Source organism: Octodon degus, unplaced genomic scaffold (genome assembly GCF_000260255.1).
Source record: "Octodon degus isolate 3935 unplaced genomic scaffold, OctDeg1.0 scaffold00060, whole genome shotgun sequence".
Taxonomy (NCBI): domain Eukaryota; kingdom Metazoa; phylum Chordata; class Mammalia; order Rodentia; family Octodontidae; genus Octodon; species Octodon degus.
The window spans coordinates 12842043-12862119 of NW_004524636.1; the positions used below are offsets into that span (position 1 = coordinate 12842043).

The 20077-nt window shown below is 35.6% G+C and overlaps 1 protein-coding gene across 1 annotated transcript in view; it reads right to left on the reverse strand.

The window, feature by feature from the left end:
- Positions 1-20077, reverse strand: part of Esf1 (ESF1 nucleolar pre-rRNA processing protein homolog) — a 63541-nt gene that overhangs the window by 16588 nt on the left and 26876 nt on the right. The window contains exon 10 of the mRNA XM_023718546.1: positions 2367-2488. Within this exon, the coding sequence (XP_023574314.1) occupies positions 2367-2488 (122 nt within the window). The remainder of the gene's footprint in view (positions 1-2366; positions 2489-20077) is intronic.

Here is a 20077-nt window from a genome sequence, read left to right on the forward strand (position 1 = left end):
AGTAAATCCAGTGGTTAAATAGGACTTAAATTTGAATCAACTGCTACATTTGTGTAAGTATCTGATCTAAGATAACACTGACCATACTGTTATCTCCAGAAATCTAAAACGCCTCTAAATCATTCTAATAAAAATGTTTGGAATGTATTATTGCTAAGTCATTCTATATGCAAAAAGATCTACTAGGTCCTGAAGAATATGCACTTTGACATTAATATCCTTTTAAGGACAAGTACTTCTTTTTTAAAATTTTTTAATGTATTTAGTACAGGGTCTCACTACACAGCTCTAACTTGTAGTGATTCTCCTGTTTTCAGCTTCCCCAGGGCTGGGATTACAGGGGTGTGAAATCAGGCCAGGACTTGGCTGCTGGTTTAGTGTGCCTGGGGGCAGGGCCAGTGCAGCATGTGGTGCCAGGGATCGAACCCTGGTCCCTGTACTTGCATAAACAGGCCCTTAGTCCACTGAGGTATCTCACCAGTCTTAAGGAGAAGTATTTCTAAGAATTTTATTTCACCAATATATTAGTAGAAACATGTTTTTAATGAAGATTATAGAACCCATATATCTACATATCTACTCACACACTTATTGTATAGATCTACACTATGTATGTAGATCAAAACACTAGATAGCATGGCACATACATAAATACGTATAATATTCATATTGTCAAAAAGAATTTCTCAATAGCAAAACTGAAGTGACTGAGGCAAAGGAGGCAGAAATATTTTTTACTTTAAGAAAATTCCTGAAACTGTTCTACATACAGAGAATTCATGGAGCTGAATCTGTTGTAATTATTAAATCTAGTACAGAGGAGTCTAAAACACATAGAATACTCAATAAATGTATTTTGAATGTTGTTCAAAAAAAGTTCAGACTTACAGCCAAATACACAGAAAAAGTAAAAACCAGCTCAAAACCCTTATCATAGGAATCTTCTTTTCTGTTACCAGGCACTGAACACAGGCCTTTGCACTTGCTAGGCAGGCGCTGAAACACTGAGCTACATCCCCAGCTCAAAGCTCTCACCATAGGAAATCAAACAGAATAGTTTCTATAAGTCTGACTGACCACTATACTGAGCCCCTATAAAACCAGTTTGAAATCATAAACTGATAGCTTACTCATTGTGGAGTTATTTCATGTACAGAATTTATTGTCCCACTCCCCCTTTAAGGGCCAGTGATGGGATCCAGGGACTTGTGCATGCTAGGGAAGAGAACTTTATCATTAAGCTACATCTTCGACCCCATGCCTACTTAGTTTTAATGGAAGCTCCAGGGAAAAAAAGAGGTAATAGGTCAGTAGGGGCAGGACCTTTATTCTATTTTTAAATTTTACAAACCGTTTCCATAAATACTGATTACAATGAAAGTACAAAAATTACTTCAACTTCAAAAACCGCATTCAACTTTGTAGCCCTTTACCTTTTTATGGCAATGAAAACCACAGCTGTACCAACATACATACATGATGTACAGAGAAACAATACAGAACAGTACAAAGAACAAGGGACTGAATGGGAGGGTTTACCCTGAGGCTGGACAGCTATTTTGGCCTCCAGAAAGATCCTGGATTTTGGTCTCAGCTTACTCATGGCAAGCTGTGAAATAATCTCAGGCTTACTGGACAAGAATTTACCACATAAAATGCCAAGTACCATTTGTGATCATCAGTGACAATACTGTAAAGCAACGACACTACTGCCAGAATAATTAACATGGATAATAAGTACAATGTTATTAGTGGCAAAAATCTAAGTGATCTCTTCTCTTACCAAGGACTCAAACCCTGGAAAAGATATTATTCCTTGAACACAGGGAGTCCAATAATGCTTTCCAAAGACACCATATTAACACAGAGAAGGTTTTTTGATGAAAGATTTCAATGATAACATATTGAAAGAGTCATGTAATACTGAATGGCAAAAAATGCAGGTTAAGAAATAGAAATGTGTATCGTAAACTCACAATGTTAAAAATTTACAAAGTTATATATATCCCTAAGTAAAAAAAAATCTTTAAGAACCTCTCTTCTTCAAAAACACAGAATGTAGTAATTATATTACTTTACATCTAGATGTCTAAATCTAATCAATATATTAGATTTAGGTAGCAAGCCAATGTAAAATTTCAGAGTAGTGGTTAAAGAGGCTCTGGGATCTTAGCAGGACTGTATACCACTATGAGGCCTTCCATAAAACAACCTGCTATTTATCCTAGTCTCTAGTTACTTAAAATTAAACCAATAAAAAGCCCTATGGTAGTGAGTGGTTACATTCTGAAATAATGGACGGTAAGCACATGGTACTTTCTGATAAATAGCTGACACTCAAAAAATTTGAAAATTATCCTCGATACCTTCTGTTTCTTTTTCAGCCTTTTTTTCTCTTTCTTCTTCTCTAAAAATTGTTCCCAAGGGGTCAGTTTATCTTTTCCTTCCAATTTGTTTTTTACCATCTCTTCTGCATTTTCTTTAAGGCCTAGGGAAAAAAATAAATTTAAAATGTATCTTTAGTCACTTAAAAATTTACATAAACAAATGAAATTTATGCATGTTTAATACAATAATGCAATACTGAACATTTGTACTAATGAAGATAACAGGGAATCAACTTTTATAAAAGCTGTTTTATAATGACAAATGTTAAATCAACAAGCAGCAACTTGATACATGGTTAAGCCATGAATGAAAATTATTCAGGTTCAAACTTTATTTCTCTTTACTTGTTTTGAGAAGGATTCTTTTTTTTTTTTGGCTGGCTCAGGCTGCCTTAAGGGTGGGTCTGGTGCAGTATGTGGTGCTGGCAATCGAACCCTAGTCCCTTGTCCCTGACAGATTTTGCTTAAGAAAGTGATTTAGACAACTGAGCTAACCCACTAGCCCCCTTTTTACCTGTTTTGAGCCTCTAAGAAACATTCCGAGAAGAATAAATCTCAGGATATGACTACTAGTTAATTTAGTAAAATGTTCTCCATTTGCTTGTGTCACCCAAATAAAAGTCTGTGTTCCCCAGTAATTACAAGGACTAACAGAAATTAATTAGCCAGACAATCCTCACTGAAATACCTCAGGTGGGGTCAGGAGTATAGTTTAGCAGCATGGTGCCTGCCTGGTAAGCATGAAGTCCTGAGTTCAACTGCTAGTATAAAAAAACAAAACAAAAACCCACCTCAGGTGGAAAGATTCTCACAATTTGTCCTCATGCATTCTGTGAGACCACATGGTTAAGATAAAAAAGGGACAACAACTTCGTAGTTTTTGGTACAGTTTAGTGCTATTATTCTGATACTTCATTTCTAAAAATCTTACTCCTATAATCATGTTCCAACGTATTCTGTGCATTTGTAATCCTTAATTCTGTAGGTCAAATGAGGATTTTCGATGTACATTAAGTTCTCACTTAGATCAAGTATTGTTCAAAGCTCTTAAATCAGATTCATTCATAATCCCACAGAGTCTTATACTGAACACTTATGAATCTTAATACAGTACACGTGTGAAAGTCTGAAACTGGGATATTCATAAATTGAACTTACTGTATCTGATAATAGTAAAGAGAATAAATAGGAGTTCAAACTTCAGCTGTGTAGTTTCCTAGCTGTGTGTTCTTATGCAAGTTATTAAATGTTCTCAGTATCTCCGTACTCTGCATAAAAAACTAGAATTATAGTATCCTTAAGATTATTTTTAATTTTGCAGCATTTAGAATGTATCTGGGAAAATGATCTGGATTAACAGGGTTTCTCTTAAAAAGAGCATTTCAAATTATTTCATTTATTATTTACATCCTTTTTTGATACAAGGTCTCCCTGTGCAGTTTGAACTCATAATGATCCTCCTGATTCAGCCTCCCCAGCACTAGGATTAGAGTTCCAGAGTTAGCATGAGATGCCTAGCATTCAGGGGCTGGCAGGGCATGTGGTACCAGGGATTGAACTTGGGACCCTGTGCTTGCCAGGCAGGCCTTATGCCACCGAGCTATCTCCCCAGCCCTAGTTCATTATTTTTTAAAAGACTTTATGTCATTTAAATATTTGAGGGCCCAACTCATCCGTGCTAAGCCATGTTCTCTGAAACACTGAAACAACAAACAAATATACACCTTCACTGTCCAAAGGGGCAGCAAATAGTTAACATTTCCTTTATCAAGGAAATGTATTAAGACTCGTCCAGTCTCAGGAAGTTTTTTTGTGTCTTCTTGCTTCATTCTAGTTTGAGCCTTGGGTTCCTTAATAAAAAACGAGGCTGGCAAGGCCAAAAGTATACAATTCCTCCCATGTACATGACCCCACTCTCCAGAACATCTGATGGAAGTCCAAATACATAAAACAACAAACTGTAGTGTTTTTAAGTATTGAGCTGCAAATAACAGTTTGAAACAACTGGAAGGGATTACTTCTCAGGTCCCTTCCTTGTCTTTTCAGCCAAGACTTAATCGCCACATTTCTAAGACTTAGACAAGTATTACGCTATATGTTCACTCAAGGTTATGTGAATTTGTCCTTATGACATACCTCTGGTATGATCTCTTGATTTATTAGATGCCAAGTCAGACACCACTTTCAATTAAAAAATGCATTTTATGAGAAAAATGTAATTTGCTTTACTAAACATTTTTCAAGAAAAATGTGTACAATACAAAACCATGTCCAAACCTCTGAATATTTCAGTAGGTAAACAACATTGTAAATGTGGTTTAGGTGCTCATTTCAGAGAAGGCAGCAAATTTTGATAAAACAAGTTGACTTCAAATAACAGAATAAAATAATTTATCTATAATTTACAATTTATGTGTAAATCAGCACATTGTTCAACCTCCAATTTCAAAAGCATAATACTATATTTTATTACTAGGTGATATGTAAATAATTATCTTTATGGTATTTTGCTATGATTTGCACATACTTTCCCCTTATACATTTTTTTTTCTTTTTGTATTTTAGGGAAGGGTCTACAGGGTGTTCAGGGTCTCACTACTAGATTGGACTCATAATGATCTGCCTGTTTACAGCTTCTCAGGCCCCCCAGCCCTGCGCCTGCTTGCAGGTGCTTTAATCCTCTTGAGTTATTTGGCCAGCCCTTCCCATAAACATTTAGAAACCTTTTATTGGCTCAAAATAGGAAATGTAATTTTTTTCACCATAAAAAAGGTTTTTGTGTAATTTTGATCCTTGACACTTAAAACTGCACTTCTAACTCAGTACAATGGTATAGAAGGTTCTGTGTTATCTCTTATAGGTGACTAGAACTCTGGCAGGATGTCTCAATCTTTTTTAGGGAGCTAGAGATATGTTGACAATTTGACAAAAAGCTACACACTTTTTGTGTTGAAAACCTTGTAGGCTATGTTCTCAAAGTCTTTGGCTACCCAACAATCATATGTTAGAATTCCAGGACCTCAGGCAAAGAACACTGACACTGACTAAACAGCGTAGAAGATGATAATATATCTTGTACAACTTTAGAACTCATCTGTACTGCCATTTGTAGATTCAGGGTTTGCCAATTTTTGTTCTGCTGCTACTTTGGACTGGATGATTCTTTGCTGTGAAAGGCTACACGGTGAATTTTAATAACTCTAACAATATCGGCAGGCATGCCAGCAGCTCTAGTTGTGAGAATCAAAAATGCCTCCGACCTCGTCTAGGGGAGAAAAATCACCCCTACTTGAAAATCACTATTCTACACAACAATTAAAAATCATTTCTAGGGGCCAGTGAGATAGTTCAGAAGATTAAGCACCTGATTTTGCAAGTGCAGGGACCAGAGTTTGATCCCTGGTTCTGCACACTGTGCCAGCCCCGCATGCTGAGCCGGTGAAGGAGTCCAGGTGTGGTGGCACACACCTGAAATCCCAGCGTGGGGAGGCTGAAAACATGAGGATCACTAGAGTCCGAGCTGTGTAATAAGACTCTATACCAAATGCATAAATGAAAAAAAAATCATTTCTGAAAAGAGGGACTACATAATTACTTGTACCATATAAGTGCTGCATTACTTTATTTGGTACTTGATTACACAATTTCTTTCTACTTTATAAATTTCATCTGAACATGCCTTTTCTTCTAAATAGACCAAAAGCAGCTTGCAGCCACTTTCTTTTGTATTCTATATTTAGCATAGTGCCAGACACATAGTAAGTACTTAATAAACACTTAATTGATCTGTCTTGAAGGATGGATTCTTATTTCAAGCCAAGTGTTTGATCTTTCATGTCTGAAACATATTCTCTCCAACAGAAAATGAATCAAAACTTGAGGGCTTTTAATCCTAAAGAGGCTCATCTGGTTTAAAAATAAAAAAGGACCTATAGTTCTAGACTAATTCATGAAAAAAATTGTTCTTAGAAAATAATATTTTTCTGGTATTTAGTTTATTTACAACAATAAAGATACTAGAAACTATCTTAAGTTAAATACAGATTAACTTTTTTGCCTAGATCTCACTTAATACACCAAAACAGAAGAATGACAAACACATTGCAATGAATTACCACATCATGATAACTTAAAAATGCTTTGTTCTCGTTGTCATCATGAGGTCATTTAAATTTCTTGCCACAGATCACAGTTGTTTATGTTCTAAGTTCTTAAAAATATGCCCATCCCAGAAGTCTTTTGGCAAATGCACAAGAACATTCTTCGGAGACAGTTTTAACTTCATTTGAAAGAGGCCACTATGTGATCGAAAAATAACTCATAATTGTTTTTAGTTTTGCACAATTTAGTCCTAATTTTTTTTGAAGTATATCTAAGGACCACTAAGTTATTAAGAATAACATGAATAATTCTAAAAATAAGAGATAAAACCAACTATGAATAAATATTCAAATATGATACTAATAACTTACGCACAATCCCTTCAGAGTTACTTTGTTGGCTTGTATACATATAAAAGCAGTCATAAATATTCTTACAAAACCCACTAATACAAGAGTACACACTTTTCCTGATCCTACTTATGAAATATCTGAAAAGTCTTCAAAGGGCAGAACATACATAATTCATCTGGATACTATATTTGGCTTTGTTTATAAAAACAAAATGCAGATTTAAGATTTCTGATATAGACTGAAACCATGACTTTATTTAAAGGAAGACAAGATTTACTGAGAATATTTATGAACACTTTATGACTCAAATCTTTTTTTTTAAATAGTTGTATGTTATAAATCAAATGGTGTAACAATTTCAAAAGCTTTAATGTTACTAACCACCATCACTACCACCAAAACTCCAAACTTGGAATTCATTCTGGGTACAACACTTTATACAGGAAAATCACCATCCATGTCCAGCAGAACACCACTCTCAAAGGCACCACTTCAAACTGGCCTGTTACTGTAGTGGTGTGAGGACAAGGACAGGGCTCATTACTCATGTAACAAGAACACAAGTGTACATGGTCTAGACAAATAAGGGAATCATTGCAGCATTTTCCCACTATGGTATGCTTGAGCAACTATGTCTACTTGGTATCAAAGTATATCAGATAATCTAAATTATTAACCTTTCTAATGAGAAAGAAGATTTGAAGTGTTCTGAACTTGGCTCAGGATTAATCTGAACTTTATAAATCTCTCCTCAGTTCTTCTATATAAATACTGTGTTATTTTGTCCTCTATTTTTCTGTTTTCAATTTTATATTTATGTAATTTAAAAAAATGCATTATTGGCAATAATAATTACTAGGCTGAAACTTCCATGACAGCAGAGGCCACAGCTTGTTTGCCTCAGAAGGCAACGCTGGTAGGTTAGTGGAAGGCCTGCCCTACAAAACACATCTTATAAATGACTGCTGAATAAAAGAGAAAATGAAAAGGAAAATGAGTCAAATTTGTTCCCAGTCGATGGTCTGACAGTAACAGTAAAGTAAAATAAAAAATAACCATATGAATATAAATAAATAGGTATGGTCAATAGAAGCTGTTTGTTTCATCTAATATTGGTAGACTACTATAACAGCTTAAGTGAGAATAATAAGAAGTTACAGATAAACTGAATGATGTAGGGTCTGCCTATGATCCCAGCTACTTGGGCAGTTGAAGCAGGAAGATGGCAAGTCCCATGCTAACCTGGGGAACTTAGATCCTGTCTCAAAACACATTTTTAAAGGGCTACAGATATAGCTGAGTGGCTGAGTACTTATACAGTATGTGAGAGACCTTGGGTTCAATTCCCATTACTGAACTTGGAAAAGATAAACATTGTTCAGTAATGATTTCTTACCTGTTAATTCTGAATCTGTCAAAACATTCAATGAAGTATTTATAGAAGATATTCAGGTAAAGCAGTCACTGAATGCTTTGTTGTTGATTGCCTAAAAGCTGTTTCACTGGTTAGAAACTCCTTTATATTTGTCTTCAATTTCACTACCTACTCTACCTTCTTTCAAATCTCCTTTTACTAAGTTAAGCCTTCAATTTGCAAGAATGTTCAGTTTTCTACACGTCAAACTACCCATGCCTCTTAGAATCAAATCTTCCTAAAAGCCTGATTTCAAATACAAAGCTTGGGTTTTATGAGGGAACTACTGTTTTCTGCATTTGCATGCAATGTATTTGTATGCTTTCTTTGCCTTTCAAGCAGTTTATAATTACATAGTAGTACTAACAGACTAATGCTGGCCAAGTGTGGTGAGATTATTCTGGTAATTTATGGGTAAGAGGACTGAAGAACTTCTTCTATTATGCTTAGGGACAAGGTAGAAAATAAATGAAAACTTAAATGAATGGCTAAGATATAAGCAAACAAATGGAATTCTCAGTCCAGTGGCAATAAGAAAGGTAAAACAAATAGAAATTAGCTCAGAAGCAGGGAATTTTCCTTGGGGCTATACACTAACCCACTATGGTCTAGTATGGATTTGGGGTTATTATGGGCAGCTGGCCAAGGAGGCTGGGCGTGTCTGGAGTCTGAACATGGTGGGAGGTCCCATCCAAGATCACTGTACCAAGCCAGGATCCTTAACTATGCCTGCAGTGGGTGATGTCCCTTTCCCTAAGAGGCTATACATGCCCATATGGGCTTTGGATATAGGCAAAGCAAGGGAAATAAAAATACATTTCTCCCCAAGAGAATTTATAACCACAAACCCACAAATCCATGAGTTTGCTGTTAGAATTCACACTACTTGTGTGGTCCCAAATACTCCAATACAAAAATTCAGTTTCAATAAGTCTTAGATTAGAAATGCCCTTAGGGATCTGGCAAAAACTCTCTAAAAGAAGTACTTTTGACCTATGACCCTGAGAATCCCCATAAGAAAAGAAAGATCCAAGACAAAGTGATCAAAATCAAAATTCACTAGGAACTAGAGTAAGCAGGAAAACAAACAAACAAACAAACAAACAAACAAAAACAAAAAAAAAAAAACTACAACAGAACTATAAAAAGTATGTATGGTATTGAATATAGAATCAGCACTTAAAAAAAAACAGGGAATTAAAGATCCTATTATCAAAAGGATCAGGCAAATCTGAGGGAAAAAAGCTTCATGAAACAAAAACGTGAAATGATAAATAGTCAAACAGGATACTAGAGATAAAGAATTAATGAAGAAAAAACTGAAGAAATTATTCAAGCATGCTATATAGATTTAAAAGTATGGAAAATATGAATCATCAGATACACAACAAGAAAGTACCACACATCAAACAAAATTTCAAAAAAAAAAAGATAAAATAGAGACAATGAAGAAAACATTTTGAGAAGATGCTTTCTAAATTTTGAAACCTGGTGAAAAATCCTAATCTGCAGGAATTTGGGTAGTCAATTAATTCAAGCAATGTTTAAAGAAAATAATCCCTGGCACTGCATGTCATGCTAGTCCCAACCCCGGGTGTGCTGAGCCGACAACGGAGGCCTCGCATGGTGGTGCACGCCTGTAATCCGAGGCAGAAATCAGGAGCATCAGTATGAGTCTGAGCTGCATAGTGAGACCCTGCACAAAAAAAAAAAGAAGAAAAAGAAAACTGCCCATCCCCAAGTAAAACAAAACAAAACAAAAACAACAACAACAACAACAACAACAAAAACGAAAACCCTCGATACACTATACTAAAACTCTCTAATGCTAAAAACAATCAATCTTAAAAGCCAAGAACCTGTCTAAGACAGCACTGTGAAGCAAGGTCACATCTCATGCTCTTAAATTATCCAGTTTTATGAATGTGGTATTGGCCCAGGAATTGCCAAACAAATTAATTAATAAAACACAGTTAAACAACAGATCCATGCAGTTGTGAAACTTTGAAGCATGACAGAGTTTACACATCAGATTCTGAGGGGAAGGGAAAGATTATTCAATAAACTGAATGTAATAAAACAGATTTTTCTATGTGGCACAAGATGGAAATATATTTCATATAATCAAGACCAGATGGATAAAGGAGTACCTAAAACCTTACTTCTTTTAGTAGGAAATAAAGAAAAACAATACTCTCACGTGTATAAAAAAGATTTCTTAAATGAAACACAAAAGTACTAGGTATAAAAGATAAATTTGACGGGATTAAAATCAATCACTATATCATGAGCTGATGTAGGAAAATAAAGGAGGGAATTAGAAACTTGGTATTTTCTAAAACACAAAGGATTATTATCAAAACTAAATAAAGAACTCCTAAAACCCAACTGCAACAGAAAAAGGTCAAGATACTTCTTGAGTATTATATTATAGAAATAACTTACATAGTTCAGTTACATTAGTGATAAGAGAAATGAAAATAAAGCACCACTCTTGGGAAGATAAAGTTAGAGTACTACACTTTTAAGTCAAACACTCATACCCTATGCCCAGTAATGATACTCCTAAATGTCCAGTAAAATTTAAAACACCGTGAACATGTACAAGGAGACAAGTACCAGAGTTAAATCTCAAACAACCAAAATGTGTAGCTAATAGAATGGACATTAAACTATGCTATAAATCATTCCTTCAGTTGTGTGTGTCCATCCATCTGTCCATCCATCCATCCATCCATCCATCCATCCATCCATCCATCCATCTGTATCTTTTAAAAATAGTGTTTAGCCAAGAAACAAATGACAGAAGAATACCACAGGATACTTTTATGTTCAGGGTTAATAAAATGTAGACTTTGGGGAGACACACATTTATGGTAAAACAACACAGGAAAGAAAGAAAATGATTAACATTATATAAGGATATACTGCACTAAGACTAAGAATAACCAAAATGACATTTGAAGGTCAATTTCAAAAGCCTTCCTTGTAAAACACTTGAGTCTCCCCAGCACTCAAATAATTAAAAACCACCAGGGATGGTGGTGTAAGTCTGCAATCCCAGCATTTGGGAAGCTGAGGCAGGAGGATTGCTGCAAGTTTGAGGCCAGCCTGAACTAAGTGAGTTCAAGTTTAGCCTCAACAGTGTACTGAAACCCTGTCTCAAAAAGAAAAAAAAACAAAAAAAACAAGTAATTAAAAACCTTCATAAGTTAATTTATATAAAGCTATATTTTTCTTGCTGCAACCTAAGTATTTTCCTCCACATATACTGGTATGAGTTTATAAGTAAGTTTAATCTACATCCTGACTATGGTAGTCCACTTTATCCATGGAGGATACATCCTCAAAGACTGCCAGAAGTTCCTGCAGAGTACTGAACCCTATATTGAAAACGATGTTGAGGCAACAAATTAATATTGGTGGGGAGCATACATTGCATGGATAACTCACATGTGGGGTAAGAACATAATTATTTCATCACAATACTAAGAATGATGTGCATTTTAAAGCTTATGAATTATTTCTGGAATTTTCCACTTAATATTTGTAGATTGTGGTTGACTCTGGGTAAATGAAACTGCAGAAAACAACAAATAAGGTGGGGAGAGCTGCACTTCCAGAAAGATGCTCCAAATAGCTACTAGAAAAGCAGTAACTTCCCAACCTTTTTTCTATTATAATAGACATAGAAAATGATCATGTTTGTACACCATATTGGAACAAATGGAGATAACCAGAGAAGGACAGCATAGGGGTTTTGGCTCGCTAAAGGTGAAGGGATCAGTAGCTTGACATACTTGTCATCTATTGGTGCTATGTTAGTTTGAAGTCTCTGAATAGAGTAATCACTTAAGGTTTAGTCTTTCAACTTTTCTAATATACTTTGAGTCTATTTCACTGGCAATGTCTTCAATGCAACATAAATTAAACATGAGAATATATAGAATCAAAGTAGCATTAAAACTTAAGACTTCAATGTTTCCATGACTTGTCTTATTCAAGCAAGCACTATTTCTATTTTAATGATTCCTCATGTGATATTCTCTATGATAAGTAAGCATTCATTGGGTCCAGAAAGTTACCAGAATCTTGGAATAACAACTAATAATATACATGCTAAGAAGCCTGAAGGGGTTATCTAATATACTCTTTGTCTTTTTTTAAATGTTCAGAACAGTTTAGTAATCAGAAGACAGGCTTCTTAGACACTGTCATATCTATGATCCTGGTTGTAGACTAAAATATTCTCACACTTGAAGAGAATCTCATGTATCTTTATGCATATAATGGTAAACATATGCAGACTGAGAAAAGAACTGAACTAAGAGGCGTCAGATCCTTTAAAATTTTTTAATGGGTTCTTCAGTAGATTAAAGGTTTAAATTATAGTTTTCTTTCTTGGCTTTATGATCTTGAGCCAGTCTTTGCCTCAGTTTTCTCTTCTGAAAAATAAGGCATTAACCACTTTGAAGAATTTAATATTATTTATAACACCTTGCACTTTCTGACACATAATACATACTCAGTAAGTATGTTTCTCCTTTTTCTAAAAGATATTTTAAAATATTCTTCTAGATTGAAATAATAGATCTAAAAACAATACATCTAAAAACATCTTAGGAGAAAGAGTAAGCAATGGGAACCAACCATGAAATATGTTTTATAACTATGTGAACTGACAATATTTAAGAAAAGACTGAGTAAATCCTGTAAAGACAGTCTTCCCAAATTATGTGAGCCAATTTTTAGGGAAGAGTATGCCTTCAAAACACATGCTTCAATTTACAAAGGCACATTATTCTAAACACGTAAGGGAAGTCACCCAAATCAAATGGGTGATAGTATGTATTCCTAGGGTTACACAATATCAGATTTTTAAGTTTATGCCAAATAACTTCATAGATAAAAGTTTTCCATGTCAATGAAGGAATAGATTGAACTAAGATAGGTCTTTTGAGAGTTCATTTGGTAAGAGCTAATGTACTCACCCTCAATAAAGATTAAAGAAAGGAAGGTAAGTATCCCACATTCCCTTCCTCTGGAAGATTATATCTGGCAAATGTTATCAACAAGAATGCATTGGGCCAAGGAGATAGTGCAACAGCATAAGCCTGCCTGGCAAGCACAAGGTCCTGAGTAGGATCCTCAGTACCAAAAAAACAAAAAAAAGCCTCAAATTCAACAGGCCTAGAAACCAGTTCAACTCATAGAAGTTTATACCAGTTTTACCTTGGACCTCAAGCTGAAAAGGACTTATTTTGTTATAGTCAGGGAACAAATGTCTGTAGTGATCTAACCAAAAGACAAAGAAAAAGGTGGCAAATCTTTCAGTGGACAAAAATGTAGCATATGATGTTAGAGTGAGATTAAGTTTTATACCAGACCCAAACTTTCTAGAAATGTACTCATGCCCTAGCCTTTATGTGGGTTCAGAATCTAAATGTATTACAGAAATTAGATTTAATTTTGTGTATAATTTTATTAGCATTTCTTTTCTTTTTTTTGTGGTACTGGGGATTGAACTTAGTACCTTGTGCATGGCAGGCAGGCACTTACGCTGCTGAGCTGTCTCCCCGGCCCTTATTAGCATTTCTTTTTTTGTGGAACTGGGGATTGACCTCAGGCCCTTGTGCTTGCCAGGGAAGCGCTTATTCTACTGAGCCATTTTCCTCTTACTAGCATTTCTGATACTTTAAAAATTAAAACTTCCCCAATTAACACTATAAAGTAACAGAAGATTATCATAAAGTACCTGACAAGAGACATGATATCTACTTTTAAGAATTTTATCTAAGAAAATTTGGTAGAAGGTGATTATGTTTTACATAATAATAAAATATAAAGAACCTAAAGCATAACACCAAGAGAATGATTTGTATTTATCATATTGTTGGTGCTTGTGTGCAGTGTATAATCTTACATTCATCTTGGGGGAATTTCTACTATCTAGTATAAGGCATAATAAAAAATAGTCAATGTTTGAGTCTTTTAGAAAAACTTACTACAGTAAGAGACATAATGCACTTAGTCTCCCTCAAATACTAAAACTACTACTCCTCATTTTGAGCACACTTATCCTATCATTCTTGACACTTTCTGAAGCAGATGTGAAAGTCCTTTCTTTTCTGAATGTCTTTAGTTGCGTTGTTGTGGCTGCCTCCATGTCAATGTAGAACATTTACCTTTCATGAGTAGTCTGATTCTGAGGAAGAGACAGAAGTCTCAGGGTGCCAGATGTGGTGAACTAATGGCTGAGGAAAAACTAATAGAGTCTACCTTTCTGTTGACTGGTGCTCAGTAGCAGCATTCCCTGTATTTTTAATCACACCTTGTAAATATACTCACAAAAGAGGACGTTCAGATCTACTGTAGAAAGTGGCAAGAACAATGGGGTGTGTTTGAAGAGAAGAACATTCTTAAGGGGAGTAATAGCAATGTGTCTTTTATTGAAGAAAAAAAAAGTAACCATTCATCTGGTCACCCACTGTACATATTTCATCTTCATCATTTTTATTTCTCCTTACCTGACCTTCAAGAATGAATGTTTTCGAGACTACACTAGATACTTCAGGCCTTCGATTTTCTTTCTTTGGGAAGGGTCTACAGGGTGTTCAGGGTCTCACTACCAGATTGGACTTGCAGTGATCCGCCTGTTTACAGCTCCCAAGAGCTGGAACTACAGGCGCACGCCACCACGCCCAGTCCAAATTACTGTCTCAGCGCACCCCAGGGGTAGGGCTGGCATGGCAGGGCCGGCATTGCAGGCCTGGGGATCGAACCCCAGCCCCTGTGCCTGCTTGCAGGCGCTTTAATCCACTGAGCTATTTGGCTGGCCCTACGCCTTCAATTTACAGAGAGTCTCCTGCCTGAATATCCCGAGTGCCGGGTGCTGGCATTATAAGTGTGCACCATCACACTCAGCTTCCAAGAGTGATTTTTAATTTACCAATCAGAAATAAAATGCAATGTTAGACAGATATAATAAAGGTAATCTAGAAACACATAAAACAAAATATAAGTGAAATTTAAAAAGCAAAATGTAAAACTAGAATATAGTATTATAAACTATTGTATTTATAGATGATAACATGAATGTGTTAAAGCAGTAAACTTATGGGTTACAGGATTCTTCAATTTCAGAAAAAAGAAAAAAGAACAACAATAATGTAACAGTTGAAAAGTAGTGTTAAATGAATTGGAACATGCATGAAGATGGCACTCTGCTCATCAGGAAGTAAGCATATAGACAGAACGATGTTGGAGGCCACAAACAGAACAGGCACAAGTTTTGCTTTAAAGACCAGACAATTCACAGCTTCAAACAGATCAGCATAGCTGTGGGCAGTGGTGAACAGTACACAGCAAATTCTTTTTGTTGAAATGACTTGCAGAAGACGAAGTTTACGGCGAAGTTAAAAGAAAAATCAAAACATTGTATGGTCTAGAAATAGTGACTACCAACGCAAAAAGGACAACTGGTGTGACACATGAGCAGATGGCAAGCATGCATCAAAGGAATCATTTTAAATACTTGCATCTAGAGGTCCTTATTTAAATGGGATTCTATGAAGGAAAAAGAAAAGGAGGCTGATTAAGTTGAAACTCTTTAAGGTCCGGGAATTTTCGCATCTTTTAAAACTATTAGCGTAAAACTATCCTCAGGTTTTGCTTAAAGTTTTTAAAACTTTAATAAAAGTTTTTAAAATTCTTGGAATTTTCTTTTAAATCTTAGTATTACTAAAAGAGAAAGTAATCTTTAAATATTCCAGGAGACACTGAGTTTACCAGCAACTCTGGAGAAAATATGTTAGCAACATATTTTGATAACACTAGCTGCTTTTTGTTTTTATTATATATTCCACACATGATTTAAATGCTTTTTGCGCAGTATGAAGTTTCATCTTATTACCTTACAAAGCCTTTACAGCCAAGCTATTAAAGGAACGATTCAGGGAAGGAATGAACACTTAAATTGATTATAATTTTTAATTATAGGCTGGCCATGGTGGCATAGGCCTATAATCCCTGCACTCAAAGGCTGAGGTAGGAGGACTGCTGAGAATTCGAGGCCAGCCTGGGGTACACCATGAGTTCAAGGCCAGACTAAACTACAGTGAGATATTATGTTAATAAATAAGTAAATAAATCAAATCTAGTCAGTTAATAGCTATGTCTTTGTATAAGCTGTAACAGTGTACTGGAATGACCTAGTATCCTGACCATCACCAAGCAGGAGACAGAGAGCAAATTCTTTGAGCTTATTTTTAAGTTCAGATTTTCCATTTAATGCCCTCTTTTTAACTCAACTCCAAATTCAAACATCTGGATATTTTAAACATTCTGACCAAAAATATTTTCATGAATATATTTCAAATAATGAATACATGGGCAATAAATGAAAACAGCGATAGAGCCAAAAGTAAATAGTGAACAGGTTTTAAGATGTCCGAAATTAAAATGACAGAATGGGTCTGCCTACCAAAATGAATGTAAAACTGATTTAAAAACTTCCTGACAGCTTAGCAGACTAAAATGCCTGCTTAGGCAAGCACAGGGACCAGGGTTGATTCCTGGGCTGTGCAGGCCCCACCCTCAGGCCCCCTGAGATGTTGAGACTGGGCGGGGTAGCACACGCCTGTAATCCCAGTGCATGGGAGGCTGAAAACAGAAGAATCACTACAAGTCTGATCTGTGTGGCAGGACCCTGTAACCCCTGTATCCCCTGTACTAAATGCAAAAAAAAAAAGTAAAGGAAAGAGAAAGCAGAGGAATGAGGAAAGTCAAGAAGGTGCTCAGGTTGCTGGTTTAGATGTGAGTGCTTTAGGTTCTATGCCTCCTGTTTTGCTAGAACTCTGACAAGATCTCAAAGCCTCTCTACTATTACAGCTCCAAGACCATCAGAATTAACCTTATCTGCCCTTAATTCATATTTAAATCTATCACAAGAAGTCACCAACTTCAAAATCATTTCTTTTCCCAAGTCTCATTCTTACCCAATGACTGAACCTTGCTACTCATCAGCAGTCATAGCCAGTCACTAGCAGCCTTTAGCAAAATCCCCTTTATCATTACATTTAGTAATCTGAGTCGTACCCAAAGTGGTTCTCCCTTGAAGACACTGCCTCCTCCATGTCCCTTTCAGGAGGTAAACTGCTCTCTCCCAGCATCTAACCTTTGGTACTCACTGCCAGTTCCAGTCCCTGGGCTTTTTCCTTTTTTTTTTTGGGGGGGGTGGTGGTGTTCGTGAGGATGGTAACCCCTCTCATTACAGCATCTAATAACTATGTATTCCACTCATTGCCTGAATTCAGCTCTTTGCTCACTACCATTCTCCCAACATATGTCATTATTTTTAGTAATTTTAATATTCATACTGGCATTTCCAACACTTCAGGCCTGACAGATCACTGACTTGTTAAGTCTCCATGCTCCACTCCATTGCAAAAACTCTGCTATAGGACTGTCACTAACAAAAACTGAAATCTAACTATGATCTTAACTTCAAGCATAATACTCTTATTACTACCCCCAATTTTTAAATTTTACTCTGCAACACCCTAAGACTAACACTTCTTACAAATAAAGAACTTGTAATTCTCTTACATTTTATTTTAGCCTCCTTCACCTTCCAGGCACCCTTCTTTCCCTTCTAAATCAACACAGACATGGCCTATCATTACAATCACCATTTGCATTTATCTTTCAGTCTATTCCATTCCTCATTCTCTGGCTTGGTCATACTTGGCTGACAAATCTTCTAGTGTAGTTTATTCTAATAATTTTCTTATTTCATGCCTGTAACACACAATTAAATACACTAAAGGAAAGATTCAATTATGCCAGCACATCTTTATATGACCATAATCTTCAGGTGCATCCTTTTACTGGTCAGCAATCCTACTGCTTTACTTTTCCTGTATTCTCTTTTTTTACTACTTTAATTCCATCATCCTTCTCTCTATTCTCTACTGTAAACTGTTGTGATCCTACCTTGTGTTTCATCAGAAAACAAACAGAAAAGAACTAAATGCTCCTTACAATATATCTACCCATTATCCTTTCTCTGATCATATTCTACCTTCTTTCTTCCACTCCAATGTTTTCCTTACCTGTTTGTTATTTGTCTGTTTCCATTACTCGACTATTTAGAATATGAACAACTCTGAGGTCAGGGATTTGTATGTTTTGTCACATGGTGTTTAGAATTAATTCTAGTATATAATAGGTGAGGTGTTCAGTAAGTAACTGATGGGCTGATAAAGGAAAAACTGGGGGTACTGTGAAGGATGTCTATTGAGCTAAATCCCTAGCACTTTAGAAATGTTTTATTTATAAGACAGGGCCTTAATAAATTGCTAAGCTGAGCAGGATAGGCTTGAATTTGTGATACTTTCACGTCTACCTTCCAGAATGTTGGGATTTAAGGAGCATGCCATCATACCTACCTTTCTCAATGGTGTCTATTAAACAAGAAAGAGCTAACAAAAGACTTATATTATGCCTTTAAGATCAGTAAGATGGAATTTTATAGATATTACCTACATTCAGCTTGTATCACCTACTACAAAAAGGAAACAAGACTATTAATATAGAAAATATGTAAGAGATATAACTGATACACTTGTACACTTCATGTATATCTATGTTACAAATTCCCTAATGAGGTACATTCTGATTAAAACTTCACATGCTACATCTTATCTACTAAACAGAGTAAGGTAGGAAGGAAATTATAGCAACAATTTGAGATATTAGGTATCTCAGATACATCAAAAGATGAATTATAACTTTCTTTAAAAATCCGAAGGCAACACTTTCACTGAATTATGTATTTTTCTGAGACAGGATCTTGCTATGGTAGTTCACTGCTGACCTTTAATTCATGGCAATCCTCTTGCCTTGGCCTCCAAAGTTCTGGAATTACAGGCACACACCAACATGCCCATCATTTTTACTGATCTATAATCCTATTATTAAGGCTACAATACATCTGCACAGGAACAAAATATCAATAGGAACAGTGGTTCATTTCAACTGTTATACTCATCAACCTGTTATCTATGTCCTTTAATACTTTACAATTAAGGGATTAAACTCCACATGTTAGCACACAGCATAACCAATGTAAAAAGCAAGTTTAAGTAGTGCACACTAAAAGGCCTTTTAAAACTCAACCAAACCATATTCAGCAAGTGTTAGTGATTACGAGTAAAGTAGCTATTTTTTAAAAACAGCTTAATGTTTTGGAGATGTGGGCCACAGAAAAACCAATAAATGATACAATCTCATACTGACCCTCTGTGGTATACTGAAGTATAACATCATAAAAATCCAAACGTTCAACATAACTATTACTAAAAACATATTTTTAAGGACACAAATCACCAAAATATGCACATGACTTAGTACTTTATAGTTATAAAGCACCTTTACAAATATCTCAAATTCATCAAGAGAAGAATTATTTTTTACTTATTTTTATTTTTTGTATCTTTAGGGAAGGGTTTACAATGTGTTCAGGGTCTCACTACTAGATCAGACTTGTAGTGATCCGCCTGTTTACAGCCTCCCAAGAGATGAGATTACAGGCGCATGCCACCACGGTAGGCCCTTGGAGTGAACCCCGGAAGAGAAGAATATTGTTCTCCCTTTCCAATAGTAGACTGACGTTCAGAAAGATTAGCTCAGAAACTTTGCATTATATGTATGTAGAGTATATAAAAGATCTTTTACCTTTTAACACATGTGCATACATGTAACATAGGTAATGACACCTTGCTGAGCTATCAAAAAAAATATAGCTTAGGAATTTTAAAACA